This window comes from Zerene cesonia, chromosome 10 (genome assembly GCF_012273895.1).
Source record: "Zerene cesonia ecotype Mississippi chromosome 10, Zerene_cesonia_1.1, whole genome shotgun sequence".
In the NCBI taxonomy this organism is placed as follows: Eukaryota; Metazoa; Arthropoda; class Insecta; order Lepidoptera; family Pieridae; genus Zerene; species Zerene cesonia.
In genome coordinates, this window is record NC_052111.1 from 5,761,766 (window position 1) to 5,775,169 (window position 13,404).

The 13,404-nt window shown below is 34.0% G+C and overlaps 1 protein-coding gene across 2 annotated transcripts in view; it reads left to right on the top strand.

Moving 5' to 3' along the window:
• The window catches only part of LOC119829277 (arfGAP with SH3 domain, ANK repeat and PH domain-containing protein), a 41,675-nt gene extending 29,090 nt beyond the window's left edge, over positions 1 to 12,585 (top strand). The window contains exons 8-17 of one of the 2 annotated variants that reach the window (XM_038351713.1): positions 1,785 to 2,007; positions 2,913 to 3,093; positions 3,718 to 3,999; positions 4,265 to 4,384; positions 4,860 to 5,100; positions 5,463 to 5,564; positions 6,045 to 6,151; positions 7,155 to 7,205; positions 8,455 to 8,607; positions 9,063 to 12,585. In XM_038351713.1, coding sequence (XP_038207641.1) covers positions 1,785 to 2,007; positions 2,913 to 3,093; positions 3,718 to 3,999; positions 4,265 to 4,384; positions 4,860 to 5,100; positions 5,463 to 5,564; positions 6,045 to 6,151; positions 7,155 to 7,205; positions 8,455 to 8,607; positions 9,063 to 9,260 — 1,658 coding nt within the window. In that variant the 3' untranslated portion in view covers positions 9,261 to 12,585. The remainder of the gene's footprint in view (positions 1 to 1,784; positions 2,008 to 2,912; positions 3,094 to 3,717; positions 4,000 to 4,264; positions 4,385 to 4,859; positions 5,101 to 5,462; positions 5,565 to 6,044; positions 6,152 to 7,154; positions 7,206 to 8,454; positions 8,608 to 9,062) is intronic. The other variant, XM_038351714.1, reaches the window with a different exon arrangement.
• The last annotated feature ends 819 nt before the right edge of the window (positions 12,586 to 13,404 follow it).

A 13,404-nucleotide genomic window follows, 5' to 3' on the forward strand; every position in this document is an offset into this window, starting at 1 on the left:
GGGGGGGGGGGAGATGGACGCCCGTTTGCTCACCCTTACTCGTCCATCCCTTCTTTCTAGTCGTCAATACTTTTCGTTATTATACCTTTCCTCTTAAAAGCAGGTAACGCAGAGGCTCTACCTGTACGAATGTTTCCGAGCTCAGTTGACCGCTAATGGTATAAAAATGTGCTATAGATGACTGTGTGTGTGTTTTCAGCGTTCGTTTGTATACTGGAGTTCTGCTTATGATAATAATTTGTGATGTGTTGTGTAATATGATGTTATTGAATGGAAGCATAATGAGAATTTTCTATACAGACTACGGAGTTATAGAGATTACGTTTGTGTCAATAATTTTTCATCGTTAGCAGATAATGAGATCATTAATTAAATTACTTATTTCGGCTGTGCTGGTGTTGTAAAATATAACAAGATCTTCGTCTACCAAATCTACATTATAAGTTAACAAGATGTATCATATAGAATCAAGTAACAATTGCTACTGCAGTTAATTAAATCAAGTTTCTTTTAAATTTAGAAATGGTCTGAGATATGGAAACGACTGGTTTTAAAAACAAAAAAAAACTTTTTTACAAACTTCCATCAACTCAGAGCGAGACTAGACTAAATGAAATATACATACTACTATATAGGAGACAAATAGCCGACGTCGCCGACGGAAATTTCGTCTGAAACTAAAGTTATGAAACACTACGGCCGAGACTTGAGATCATATTTAACTTTCCAAAAGCGTAAATAAATGAGAAACTTTCCTAACAAGTTTTATAAGTCTTTAATGTAAATAGATTTTTTCATTAGTCTTCTTTAAATGACAAGAAAGAATGTTTAAAAAGGAAGCATTTTTATGAAATGTAACTGAGGTAAAGTTCTTATTGCTTAATTAGACGTATAATTTGAGAAAAGGAAACTTTTATAGTCGCGGTGGCCTAATTGTTTTTGAATACAGACATTTTCTTATTTAATTGGGCAAAATTATGTCTGCTAGTAAGACATAAATTTTTATACCGTGCCATTGAATACACAACTCTCGTAAAATGTCAAAAGTTACATCAAAGGCCCGCAGAAGCCCTACATTATAAAGACAAAAGATGACCGACGATTGAGTTGTTAACAAGCGCCGCAGAATAAATCTTTAATTATGTATAAAAAGTGCGAGTATTGTTTCCATTATACTTGAGTGGTTTGAGTCATCGTTGCATAACATTATGCATCGTGCACGCAACACTAGGTAAATAGGTTTCGATGTTTTTTGTTCACATGACGTGCTCCGTGTTGACAGCCTGTTTCTCCAAGTAACTTTACTTGCATACGAAACGGGTTTGTAAAAGGGAAAGAAACCATATGGGTTTGGTGTTCGTTTAATTTTTAAAATTTTCACGATGGGGGTAAAATGTAGTCTAGAAATTGTTTTTACTTTTCAAAGAAAACATTGTTATTTAACTTAGACAGTCGATTATATAATGTTGAATAGCTCTCCAAATATTTACACAGTGATAATGCGTAGATAAAATGTGTACTTACCATCCCCTAGGTTATTAACGGCTGTCTAAGGGCTTTATTGTATCTGTAGGTTTTGCTATATGCCTACATTATTATCTTTTGTAATAATCACACTTCGCCTTTTATAAGAGAATTCGAAGCGCTTTTGTCAACACTTTGTATAAAAAATAAAGTTTGACGAACAATTAAAAAAAAAGTTTGAAACATTTTCTACAAAAGCGTTCATACATAAATAGATACAAATTGCGACGATTAATTAATAATTGCCTTTTATTTTTCAGATCCAACATGGCTGTCGACGAATTTCGGTATAATAGTGTGTATAGAATGTTCCGGAAGTCACAGGGAGTTGGGTGTGCACATATCGAGGATACAGTCTTTGACGTTGGACAGATTGAGTACGTCGCAATTGTTGCTCGCGAGGCACATGGGCAATCAGATGTTCAATGACGTCATGGAGAACACGCTGGATGAACGGTTGAAACTGAAGCCCGGGAGTACTATGTAAGTTGCTTTAATGCATTTCTAGTGAAACACGCTTGAATTTTGAAGGTGTTCTGTAATATCTGTATTATCTTTAAATGAGATATTTTTGTGAGCATCTCCATTTATATTATTTTGAAGAATAACTCTTTTATAGTTTTTTTATAAGCATCGGATATTTTATAATGAAAGTCTCATCTAAATTGGATAAACATTTTAAGAGATAGTCAAAACAAATAAGTAGGAATATTTTTTTGTTTTGTTTAATACGTACAGTATAATACACTTTCATACATTTTGTAAGGAGGATATTTCGTCTATTCAGGATAACTTTGCCCCAGTCTCAGTTTAAATGTGTGTTGCAAAAAATTAAATTATTATTATTATTATTTGAACAATTTATTACTTCGGAACTTATCGCTGTAATAAATGTTGCATACTGATAACCTTTATAACATATCGCACGGTAAATGCTTAATCAGTGGCGATTTTGATCGTGCATGATAAAATAATCAATTTGTAACACAACTTGCAATGTGATGTCAATGTCAACGTGTTATGCAAAAACAAAATCCTACTTCCTACTTATCCTACTAATATTATAAAAGAGAGAGTTTGTTAGGATGAGTTTGTGTTTGTTGCTCATTCACGCAAAAACTACTGAACCGATGGCAATTAAATTTGGTACGTAGATGGCTGGACAACTGGAATAACATATAGGCATAAAGGAATAACATATAGGCATAATTTTTATCCCGTTATTCCTACGGGATACGGACTTACGCGGGTCAAACCGCGGGGAGTCCATTGTGTAGTTTTAAAGATCTAAGCATACATAGGAATAGACGCGGTAAGCGAGTTTGCTTTATACTATGTAGTGATTTATTTGCGAGCCATGTTGAAGCAAATTGGAACTCTATTACCAGGGACGAAAGGCTGCGTTTCATCCGCGAGAAGTACGTGTACCGCGCGTTCGCGGCGCGCACGTGCCGCGACGAGGCCGAGCGGCTGTCGGAGGTGGAGCACGCGGTGAACAACGGCCACCTGCAGAACTTGCTGCAGGCGTACGCGGAGGGGGCGGACTTGGCGGCGACGCTGCCCAGCTCGGTATGAGGGATGAGGGTTGTTTATGAAAACCCTTACCATTGAATTACTTTATGAGTGAATACAAAAAATCGATCATAAGGCAGGATCACGGGCGGCCGAGAGCGTAGGAGCTAGGCGTTGTGATCGATTTTTTTCTATTCTTCTAAAAATATCTCATCCTTTCTTAAATTTCAAATATTTAAATTTTTCGCCTCGTAAAGGAAACTTATTGAAATCGCAATAAATGTATTTGCATAGTTTGGTCCAGTAATCTTATCAGTCTGTCAATATATGCGATCTCTTTGCATTTCATCAATTGATAAATTCATAAAGACGTTTTGTCTTTTCGAGGATCAGCTTTAATTTGTTTTTGTAGTTAGCAGCTGCGAAAGGTTCATAATCCAACCAATAATGCAATTATATTTTTATTACTATCCGGATGGGTAAAATAATAATAATAATTACAAAATATAAATATAACATTATCAAAAAATAATGTATTAATATAAAAAATTAACGGAACGAAATTAATATAGATATTTTCAAACAACACATGTTATCGTCATCCAAAACCGTTAAATTACATTAATTACCCCGCCCTTGACCGCCGCACATTGCGTGTAACCGATCCCCGAACGTTTCCAGGACTGCGGCGAGACGGCGCTACACCTCGCGATATCGCGCGAGCTCGGCGACGGCTCGTGCCTGCACATAGTCGATTTTCTAGTCCAGAACGGGGGTTCCCAGCTGTTGGACAAGGCCACAGCGTCCGGCATGACGGCGCTGCACCTGTGCGCCGCGATAGACAGGACGGAGCCGATGAAACTGTTGCTCAAGGCCGGCGCCGACAGCTCGCTGAAGGACGCCAACGGCCGGACCGCGCTGCAGGTGGCGAGGCAGTTGGGGCACATGGCGTGCCAGGAATTGGTGAGGCTTTGATACTCCCTACTCGTTGTGCTTGTATATGAAAAAAAATTATGAATTGTTAGTATAAAGTATTTATATTTAAAGAAAATTGTGAAATTCCATACTTAACCAGAACTAGAAAATACTATTAGAATTTGATTCTTGTAAATTGAAGTATGCTGTTTATTTAGTAATTTGTATCTAAAATTGTTACTTTCATTTCTATAATTAATGCATTTTAAGTGTGTATTCTAATAGCATTAATAAATTTATTTTTTAATTTCAGCTAGAAAGCGTGGATAAGAGGGAAAAGAGCATATTCGAAAATATTAATATAGATTGGAATTTATCACACGATGAAGGCTCTACTGACTTCTCAGATGACGACACAGTCATCGATGAACGAGTGAGTTCAAAACGGTGTTTAAAATTTAAAAAAAATAATCTATCATGAATACATGATAACAACAGAATATGACTTTAGTATAATTTATAAAGCAAATTCGTAATTGTTCGCATACAAATGGGCGATAAATAAAAATATCATACGAAATAATTTATAATTTAAACTAGAGTCGACCCTTTGTTCACACCTACAGGGAAGTTAATTTAAATTAAAATTACTATATTAAATACAATAATTATAATAAACCAAGGAATTTGCATTGAATAAAGTGCCACACAGTGACGTAGCGCGGGTTATCGCCGCCTGGAAATACGTCTTCTTAATGTTCATCCAAACGGTAAACGGAACATTATTACTAAGACTTTTCCGTCTGTTTGTCTGTCCGTCCGTCTTTCACTAAACGTATATTGAATTTACAAATAATTTTTTATGTATTTTCCTGGCAACTAGTGAAACAATCATATTGCTTTTACAGCAAAACGGCAGCGTGACGCCGGAGAAGAAGTGCCCCCGCTCGCGTCCGCCGTCGTACGCGGGCGCCGCGGGCGGGGGCTGCGCGGGCGGCGGCGGGGGCGGCGCGGGCGGCGCGGGCGGCGCGGGCGGCGCGGGCGGCGGGGACTCGCCCGTGCTGCGCTCGCGCTCCTCCACGTGCGACTCGCTGCACCACGCGCCGCCCGCCAGCGCGCCCGCCACCTTGCCCAGGAAACCGAATGTTTGTGAGTGTTGTGCATTTTATCACTCGGTGAGATGAGGAAAGGTATTGAAAATGCCGTCTTTGGGCTGTCAAAGTGTATATTTTTTTACAATTTTTTTTTTTATATTATAGTTAGTTCTAAGCGCAGTAGACATAGGTGGATGGATGTTTAAATTTACAACTGCACTGCCTGTATAGTGTGTCCCTTTCGTATTTAGACGGAACTATTTCGCGAGCGATGGACGATCAAGAATATCGCAATTTCACCTTTTTTTATTTAATGACTAACGTACATAAACAAAATTTCAACCCATATTTTTATTAAATATTTCGTTACTATAGACTTACCAATTAGTTATTGTAACTTACATAATACGTTGACAGATAATATAGGCAGTCTGAAGAAGCGCGTGGCGCCGCTGCCGCCGGGCGCGCCGCGCTCCACGCCCTCGCCCTCGCCCTCCGCCGACACGCGCTCCATACACAGTGAGTGTTGCATCATTATCTATACCTCTATACTAATATTATAAGTTGTTTTTTTTTTTGTTTGTTTGAACGTACTAATCTCAGGAATTACAGGTCCGATATGAAAAATTCTTTCCGTGTTTGATAGCCCATTTATTGAGGAAGGCTCTAGGCTAAATATATAATTATACTTCTTTTTGTTTTTACTACGCCTCTATGGAAATAAACGCGTAAAGTACACATCGCGCTTTATCACTAAGTACGAGTTGAAATTGCAATTTGCTCCCCTTTTATATTTAAATACACGATTGCATACTTACTTTTTATATAAAGTGCCGAACAGTTTTTTTAACTCTTCAAAGATATAAAACAAGTTAAATACACATATGAAAAACAGAACTATCATAACAAACAAGTGAACAATACACAATAAAGCAAATACAGTTGAAGGTTTTTCTATGACTAAATTAAAACTACTAAAAGAAAATATATAAATTGTAGGTGGTACAGTAAAACACAGGCCGCAACAGCCTCCGCCTACGCCGCCGCCCGGGAACTCGCTGCACAACGGAGCTCACAGAGATGAACCAACACCGCCACCCAGAAAAGTGAGTATGGTTTTTAACAACGTATATCTTGTGTAGTGTCAGATAACATAGCAATACTATCTAGTAAGATAACCATTGATTCCTAAAAAGGGAATTTAAAATCGTTTTGTAAAATACTATAAAGAAAACATTTACAGATTTTTTTGTGTAAATGTTTGTCTCAAATATATACACTATGATGTAGGAATCACAGAGGTAAAGTACCTATGTAAGGTCAAGTAGTACATGGTATAAGTAAGCATAAATCTATGTAAGAGTAAATATATATAAACGTTAACACGGTGCATTGTTGTGTGCATGACGCAACACTCTATATATAGCGAAAAATATAATAATAAATTTCGCTTATTGTAACTTGTGATAAAAAACAAAATCTTCATAGGATCTTTTCAGCGACAATTTAAATGTATGTAGCCAGCAAAGGCTCGTACAAGCTATACGTACACATTTGGTAATAAAGTATGTATGTGCATTACATTATGAGTGAAATTGTGTAATTATTATAGTACATCTGGTAGAAAATCATAACATTAATGACCTCGTATCTTTTCATAACCTCATCTAAACATGTCCCCACGCAATACCACTTACTAGCATCACTTGACAACTATCATATGGCCATATACCATAGTATTTAACACCAATTATAGTTTAATTATATCATTCGAATGTAACAATTAGGTTTTAGGTATTTTCGTAATTCGAAATTCGAAATTACATTTACCCAAAAGCCGGACGGAACGAGCAGAAGCAAATGGCATTTCTGTTTGTCTCATAAAAAATACAGCAATGGCAACTTAAGGAACTTTAGACTAGTGTGTGTTATTTGTGATTATATGTACCTTAAAGTAATACAGTTTATTTTATATATATTTGGATACTTGCAAACATCTCGTATCTTTGTATTCAATCTATTTACTCTTAAATCGTTGATTTCACATATTCAATAAGTATCATATTATAAAGCATAGAGTACAGGGTGAATTTGTTTTTTTTTCTTCAGAAGAAAAATAGATTGCTACAGGAAAAGGCTGACAAAGTGAAACTGAGAAGGGTAAAAATGAGAGAGCTTTAGTGTAATTAATCGCTTACCCTTGTTTATTTTCACTTCCCGTGATTTGTCTGTGTTCAGAGAATTTCGAGCTGTCTATTTGTTATTTCGATATAGCAACAAATTGCTTTATAATGTAGAATTAAAAAAGGTGTACCAAATTATATTCCATAAATGTATGGTATTATCTTTCCAAATTCCAAAAGTATTTCTATTTATTAGGAATGTTTTTTATTGGAAGAGGTTTCGATTATCAGTCACATAAGTAATATATACAACATTTTTTTAGTTCTTGAAAATCTCTGACAATAATTTTATCCAGCCCCATAAAATCTGCATTTGTTAGGAATATAATGCTTATTTTATGGATATATAATTGCATGCACATTAGCTTCTAGCTATAATCTCCTGATTAGAATCCTGTCGTCTTAGATGATCCTACATTGTAGTCACGAAGTTGATTTCACTCGTAGATTTTATTGTAGTAACATAATAAACAATTCTAATATAAATAATTAACAACACATTGTGAAGAGTTATTTTTGTGGTTTATTATTAACACGATAGTGTGTGAAATGCATGTATTTTACAGATAAATATAACTGAAATGAAAAACTTGTTTCAACTTTATTATTTAATATATTTTGGTATCAGAAGGATTTAAATTTCCCTTTCACTCGACTTCTCTTAGAACGCTTACTCTTAGATGAGCTTCATCAATCAAGCTTAAAAAGATGTTAAAATTAACTACAATTTAGATTTTTTTCTTGAGGTGCAACATCTCGCTCGAATTACTACAAATGTCCAAATATTATTCACTTTTAGTGCAACCCACCATGTCAATTCCTATAAATATCTAATCTCCCTCAAGGATTAGTAATAAAATTTATGCGGTAAAAACGCACTACTATGTTGGCTAATAATATGAAAATATGTATACCGCCTACAAAAATAATTTGCATTCATTGTCAGCATATAGTGTCTCTTCATTATTATGTGTCAAACATAAAAAAGACACAAAAATTATTAACACGTAGTCTTAATATTTATTGAAAGGGCGACTTATTCAGCGGGAGATTATGTTAATTGTAAGCGTGATTTTTAGAATGCTTATAAATATAATATCAGGATCATTTGAATCCCTCCCCATGATCAGTTTTTCTCTATTCTATATATTTTTTTTCAAATACAAGCAAGATGTTGTGCCCGTACCGATCTGCCATACACCCCATCTAACGGTACCGCCTTACAGGAATGTTCTAGTCAAGACTCGTCGCTGGAGCTGTGCGACCTGGACGCGCTGTCGTGCGAGCGCTCGCGGCGCTCCCACTCGGACAGCCGCTCGCTGGACGTGTCCGACACGTCGAGCGTGCACTCGCGCTCGCCGTCCGCCTCCATCACCATGGTAACGACACTTGTTTGTAATCGGAATTTGTATACATACCACTAGCTAAACTTGCAGTCGCTGTCCACCTTCATCACCATAGAAACGAATTTGTTATACCACCATAGAAACCGCAAGTTTCCCTCATGGTATGTATACCACGAGGCAAACTTGCGGTTGGTGTGTTATCTGTTGGTGCCTGCAAGGAGATTTGATTGTTGTTGAAAATTGTATACAATACATTTTAATCTTTTTAGCCCCGCTAAAGTTATAATTGCATGTACAAAGTATATAATGCTTTTATTAAAGATTATCGTCGCTTAACTTCGTTCGCCTTTAGTTCGTTTGATGTCTTTAAAAAGGAACCTACTCATGCGTCAGATAAATAAACTTTTTTAAGATCATAACCTGCGAGATCATTATTTTAGAACACATGTATATCAGTTTTATAAAAATGATTGTTTTTTTCATACCAGATGGGCGGCATGCGTCGCTGCAGAGCGCTGTACGATTGCTCAGCGGATAATGAAGATGAGCTCTCATTCCGCGAGGGTGAAGTCATCGTAGTTATCAACGAACGCACAGAAGACGACAACTGGATGGAGGGTCAGGTCGAGGGCACCGGCCGCCGCGGCATGTTCCCCGTCTCTTTTGTGCACATGCTGCCTGATTAGAGCGAACGAGACGGGTATACTGGAGTCGACTCCGCCGTTGCATTTGTACGAGAAGCGAGAAGCGCGTAGTGTCATTTGCCGATGCTGGATGAGTGTAATGGATATATATCTTAAATATCTATTCAATTTTATATGGAATGGGAATATTGAACTGTGGATACGGTATTCATAATTCAAGCTTTTTACATACCATTTGAATAAGTGAAGGATAGATAATGACCCATCGACTCCTTATGAACTTCCTTTAGTATGAGCGAGATAGATAGAGATTTCCCAATTCTCGCTTCTTATGTGAGACAGGTGAGGTCTGTAGATGGTTCTCTCTCTTTTGTGCACACGTGCCAGTTAAGTGCGAGTGAAACAGCAATAGATCTGTTGGTTCCGATCAGTAGTCGTGTTTGATGAATATAACTCACTATAATGAATTGCAATTTAACTTGCGGGAAATATTAACGTTTTGTATTTAATTAAACAAGCACTTTTTATTTTGAAATTATAAAAAATTTATAAAGGCAACCATACATAATTTCGATTATTTTGTCAATATTTTCTGCAAGTTAAGTTTAAATTTAAGACTCCAGTACATTCGTACCGGTCTCTTCTAGCTGGTAGATATTAGAGATATTTGAATTGCCAAGTTTTGAAGTGATAGATGTGATTTCGTGATATTATAGCTCAAAGATGTTTAAATTCGAATCTTTTCTCAAACTTATTATGTATGGTACGTATTGAGGGGCGTTATTAAAAATTAAATCAAATTGGCCTAAAGCTATCGGCTTTTATTTAAAGGCTATGAGCTTATCTACTCTAGTATTTTGTATTCAATACATAACATTATGCACTTTGAGTAATGGGTGAATACAGATGTAATCCGTTTATTAACATATACATAAAACAAAGTTGTTTTCGTATCAAAGACGTTTGGTACAGACATATCGCAGGTATTAATATAAACTATATATTTGACAATTGAAAGCCGTGGCATTATAATTTAATATATTTCCCACATTGGAATTAGTACTGCTTTAAGACTTCATGGTAAATATCCAGGCCGTTGAATAGTACAAAAAATAAGGAAATTATGCTTTTTATTATAATAGCACTTGTAAAATTGTAAAATCACGACTTTGATGATATACCTGCGACATAATCATAAAATTCAGAAGGAATAACTGAAAGAAATATGTATTATAAATTTTGTTATTTGCAATTGTATTTTATATATAAGTTAAATGAATATTGAACACAGGATAAAAATCAGGCCTCAAAATAAACTCCGTTGTGATAAAACAGCACAATTGTTGTTTTTATATGATATTTTGATTTTGTACTTTTTACCATCTATATAGGTAAATGTTGTAAGAGTTATCGTTGTATCATTGCATACTGTTGAAGTCGATATAACACGTGGGAGCTTACTACTGCTACGAATTTATAACACCAATATTGTTGTGTGCCAACAGAACTCCGTCCCTTCGTGGGTTAATTGTTTATTTAAATTTGGAACTAGCATAAAGTATGGTTATCTATGGAATCTGGAATGTTCTAGAAATTCATAACCCGTTGCGGCGACAAAGATGTTTCTGTTGAAATAATTTGTATTGTGTATAAAAAAAGACTTGATAAAATCCAAGTTAAACTCAAATTCTAAATCAGACGCACTATATACTAATATCTATTTGATTTTTTTTTTGTATACGGCCCGTATAAAATTATTTTATAAGCGATCTTATCGTATGCGCAGTTTCGTTATCGATTCGTTTTATATTTATTATTATTTTTTTGTATTTCAGTTCGTACGAAAAACGAAACGTTTCTCGGTTATTTATTGGATGGTAACAATATGTGTGAATATAAGTCGAAGATTTGTATATTGTCGTCAATCTATTGGACCAGTGATCGTTTGATGTAGTTGTTCTCGTAGTTGATAGATTGTTGCTACATGTTGTCTATAGAATTTCTATTTAAAATGAGAAGTCATAAATCTTGTCAATATTATCTGTATGGTATATATATATAATAACAATCAATTGATGTTCGTTTATCTTGCTGAAACTCGAGAATGGCTGGGTCGATTTAGCTGATGTTTGTGGTAGTCCAGGGTAGATTTACTTGGTGAGAAACTTATAAAATAAGTAATGGAAAATATTTTTCACATAATATTATTATTGTGATACGAAAATCATCAAGTCTTCTAGAAGCCTATACTTATTTACAACTATAGAAAAAAACTACAATTTCAGTCTCCAAAAATTAACGAGGTTTACGATTTCTCACAAAAATGTTTTTGATAATAATTGTTATGAATGTAAAATTTTATCACTTCAGCTGTTCCAAGGATTTGAATAATTATAAACTATATGAAATACTCGATTTATTGTGGTAGTATTTTAATTTTATTCAAAATTACTTTCTACATATTACCTATCATGATGTAGCATCATTCTTGCATAGAAACTTCTCGATCTAGTTTGAATTTAGAATACCGATATAATTTGAAGTTATACGCGCATTATACCATCAAAATATTAAAAGCACGCATAATTACCACTAAACGGTTATCTTATTAAAGACTATGTAAGTATTTCTTATAAATACATTCCCATGTAATTTATTAGCTTCCTTCTACCTTTAGCTCTTTATAGCTGTAAGTATTACCAGCTTATCCATTTAAAGTTACCTATGTTAAAAGTACGTTGCCATAATTTAGTATTATTGGTTATAGTATAAATGATATAATTGCTTTCACCATTACGTTAATGTCTGATACACAAAAAATGCAAATATCGTAATTATTAATTTTTAAATTAAGTGTTTCAGTAACTCTACTTGTAAATAATTTAAAAAAATCTTTAATCCTTAGGCTGGTTTACGGGAAGATAGAAAATATACGCAACATAGCCTTTTTATTGCTAAATATTTTCTATTCTTTATAATATGAAAAGTCATAGCCAAAAATAGTTTGGTGTGTATTTAATATATCCTAATTTATTATAAATGTTTATTGTGTTCGTTATTATTTAATCTTATTTAGAATTTTTTAAATGATTGTATTTTACTGTAAAGTTTTTACTATGTAAATTATATTTATTTTACAAAGTAGTATATAAAACTTAATGTGATGAAATATTTTAATGCCATTTTAGCCCGTCAGTATGTTACTTATTAAAAGTGTAACCAAATGATGCTATAGCGAATAAGATGTTTTAATCTTAAATTGTAGTATATTTAATGGAGTTGTAGTCTAAATAGTTTTTTTTTTCTATTGTGTATTACCTGAATGAAAATATCTGTATGAATTTATGAATACATCATTTCGATGTCATTACCTTGTTTTATTTATTCAAAAGGCTCAAATTTACCAATTATATTCATTTTTTTTCATTCGAACATAGGTTATTTTTAAAAAATCGGTTATTTTACTGTTTCTAAACCTGTAAAAATTTGCGCAGCCTTCAAAAAGTCCCTGTATATATAAGTTTGAACGAATTTCAGGACGAAATGTTTCTGATCCAAAGGATATTAATTGTTATTTTTTTTTACAGTTGGGATTCAATGAGCAGGTTATTTACAAACTTAATACTTTAACGAGCTGAAAAGGCATTACACAACTACACAGAATAGCTAATAATATAGCTATAAAAATTTATTTAATATTGTTATATTAAATATTGTATGTATTTTACATTTACCGTAATATTTACTGAAAACCAGTAAAGAACGAAGTTATACGCAATATTGGCAACACTAGATAATGACTTGAAATTTTGTGTTTTTAAGTCACATGTAAAATTAGTGTATGGATATAAAATTAAACAAGCCAATTAATTTATACTTGTGAAAAATGTTCCTTTTTTGGGTCTAGACTAATCACGTATAGATTTGATTATTAATTTATAATAGATCATTTCATTTTTTAAATGAAAGAGAGAACCACTATATTTTTACAATTGCTATCATAGAAAATATTTTATTTTATTTAATATCGCATATTTTAAGAAAAAAATAACAAAAAAAATTAATTAAATTAAACGAAATCTTAAAAAAAAAATTCATAAGACATCCAGTGTAGTAGCAGAATAAGGATTTTTTTAACTGTGAACGAATACGTACGAATAGGGAATGCTAATAAATCACATCATCA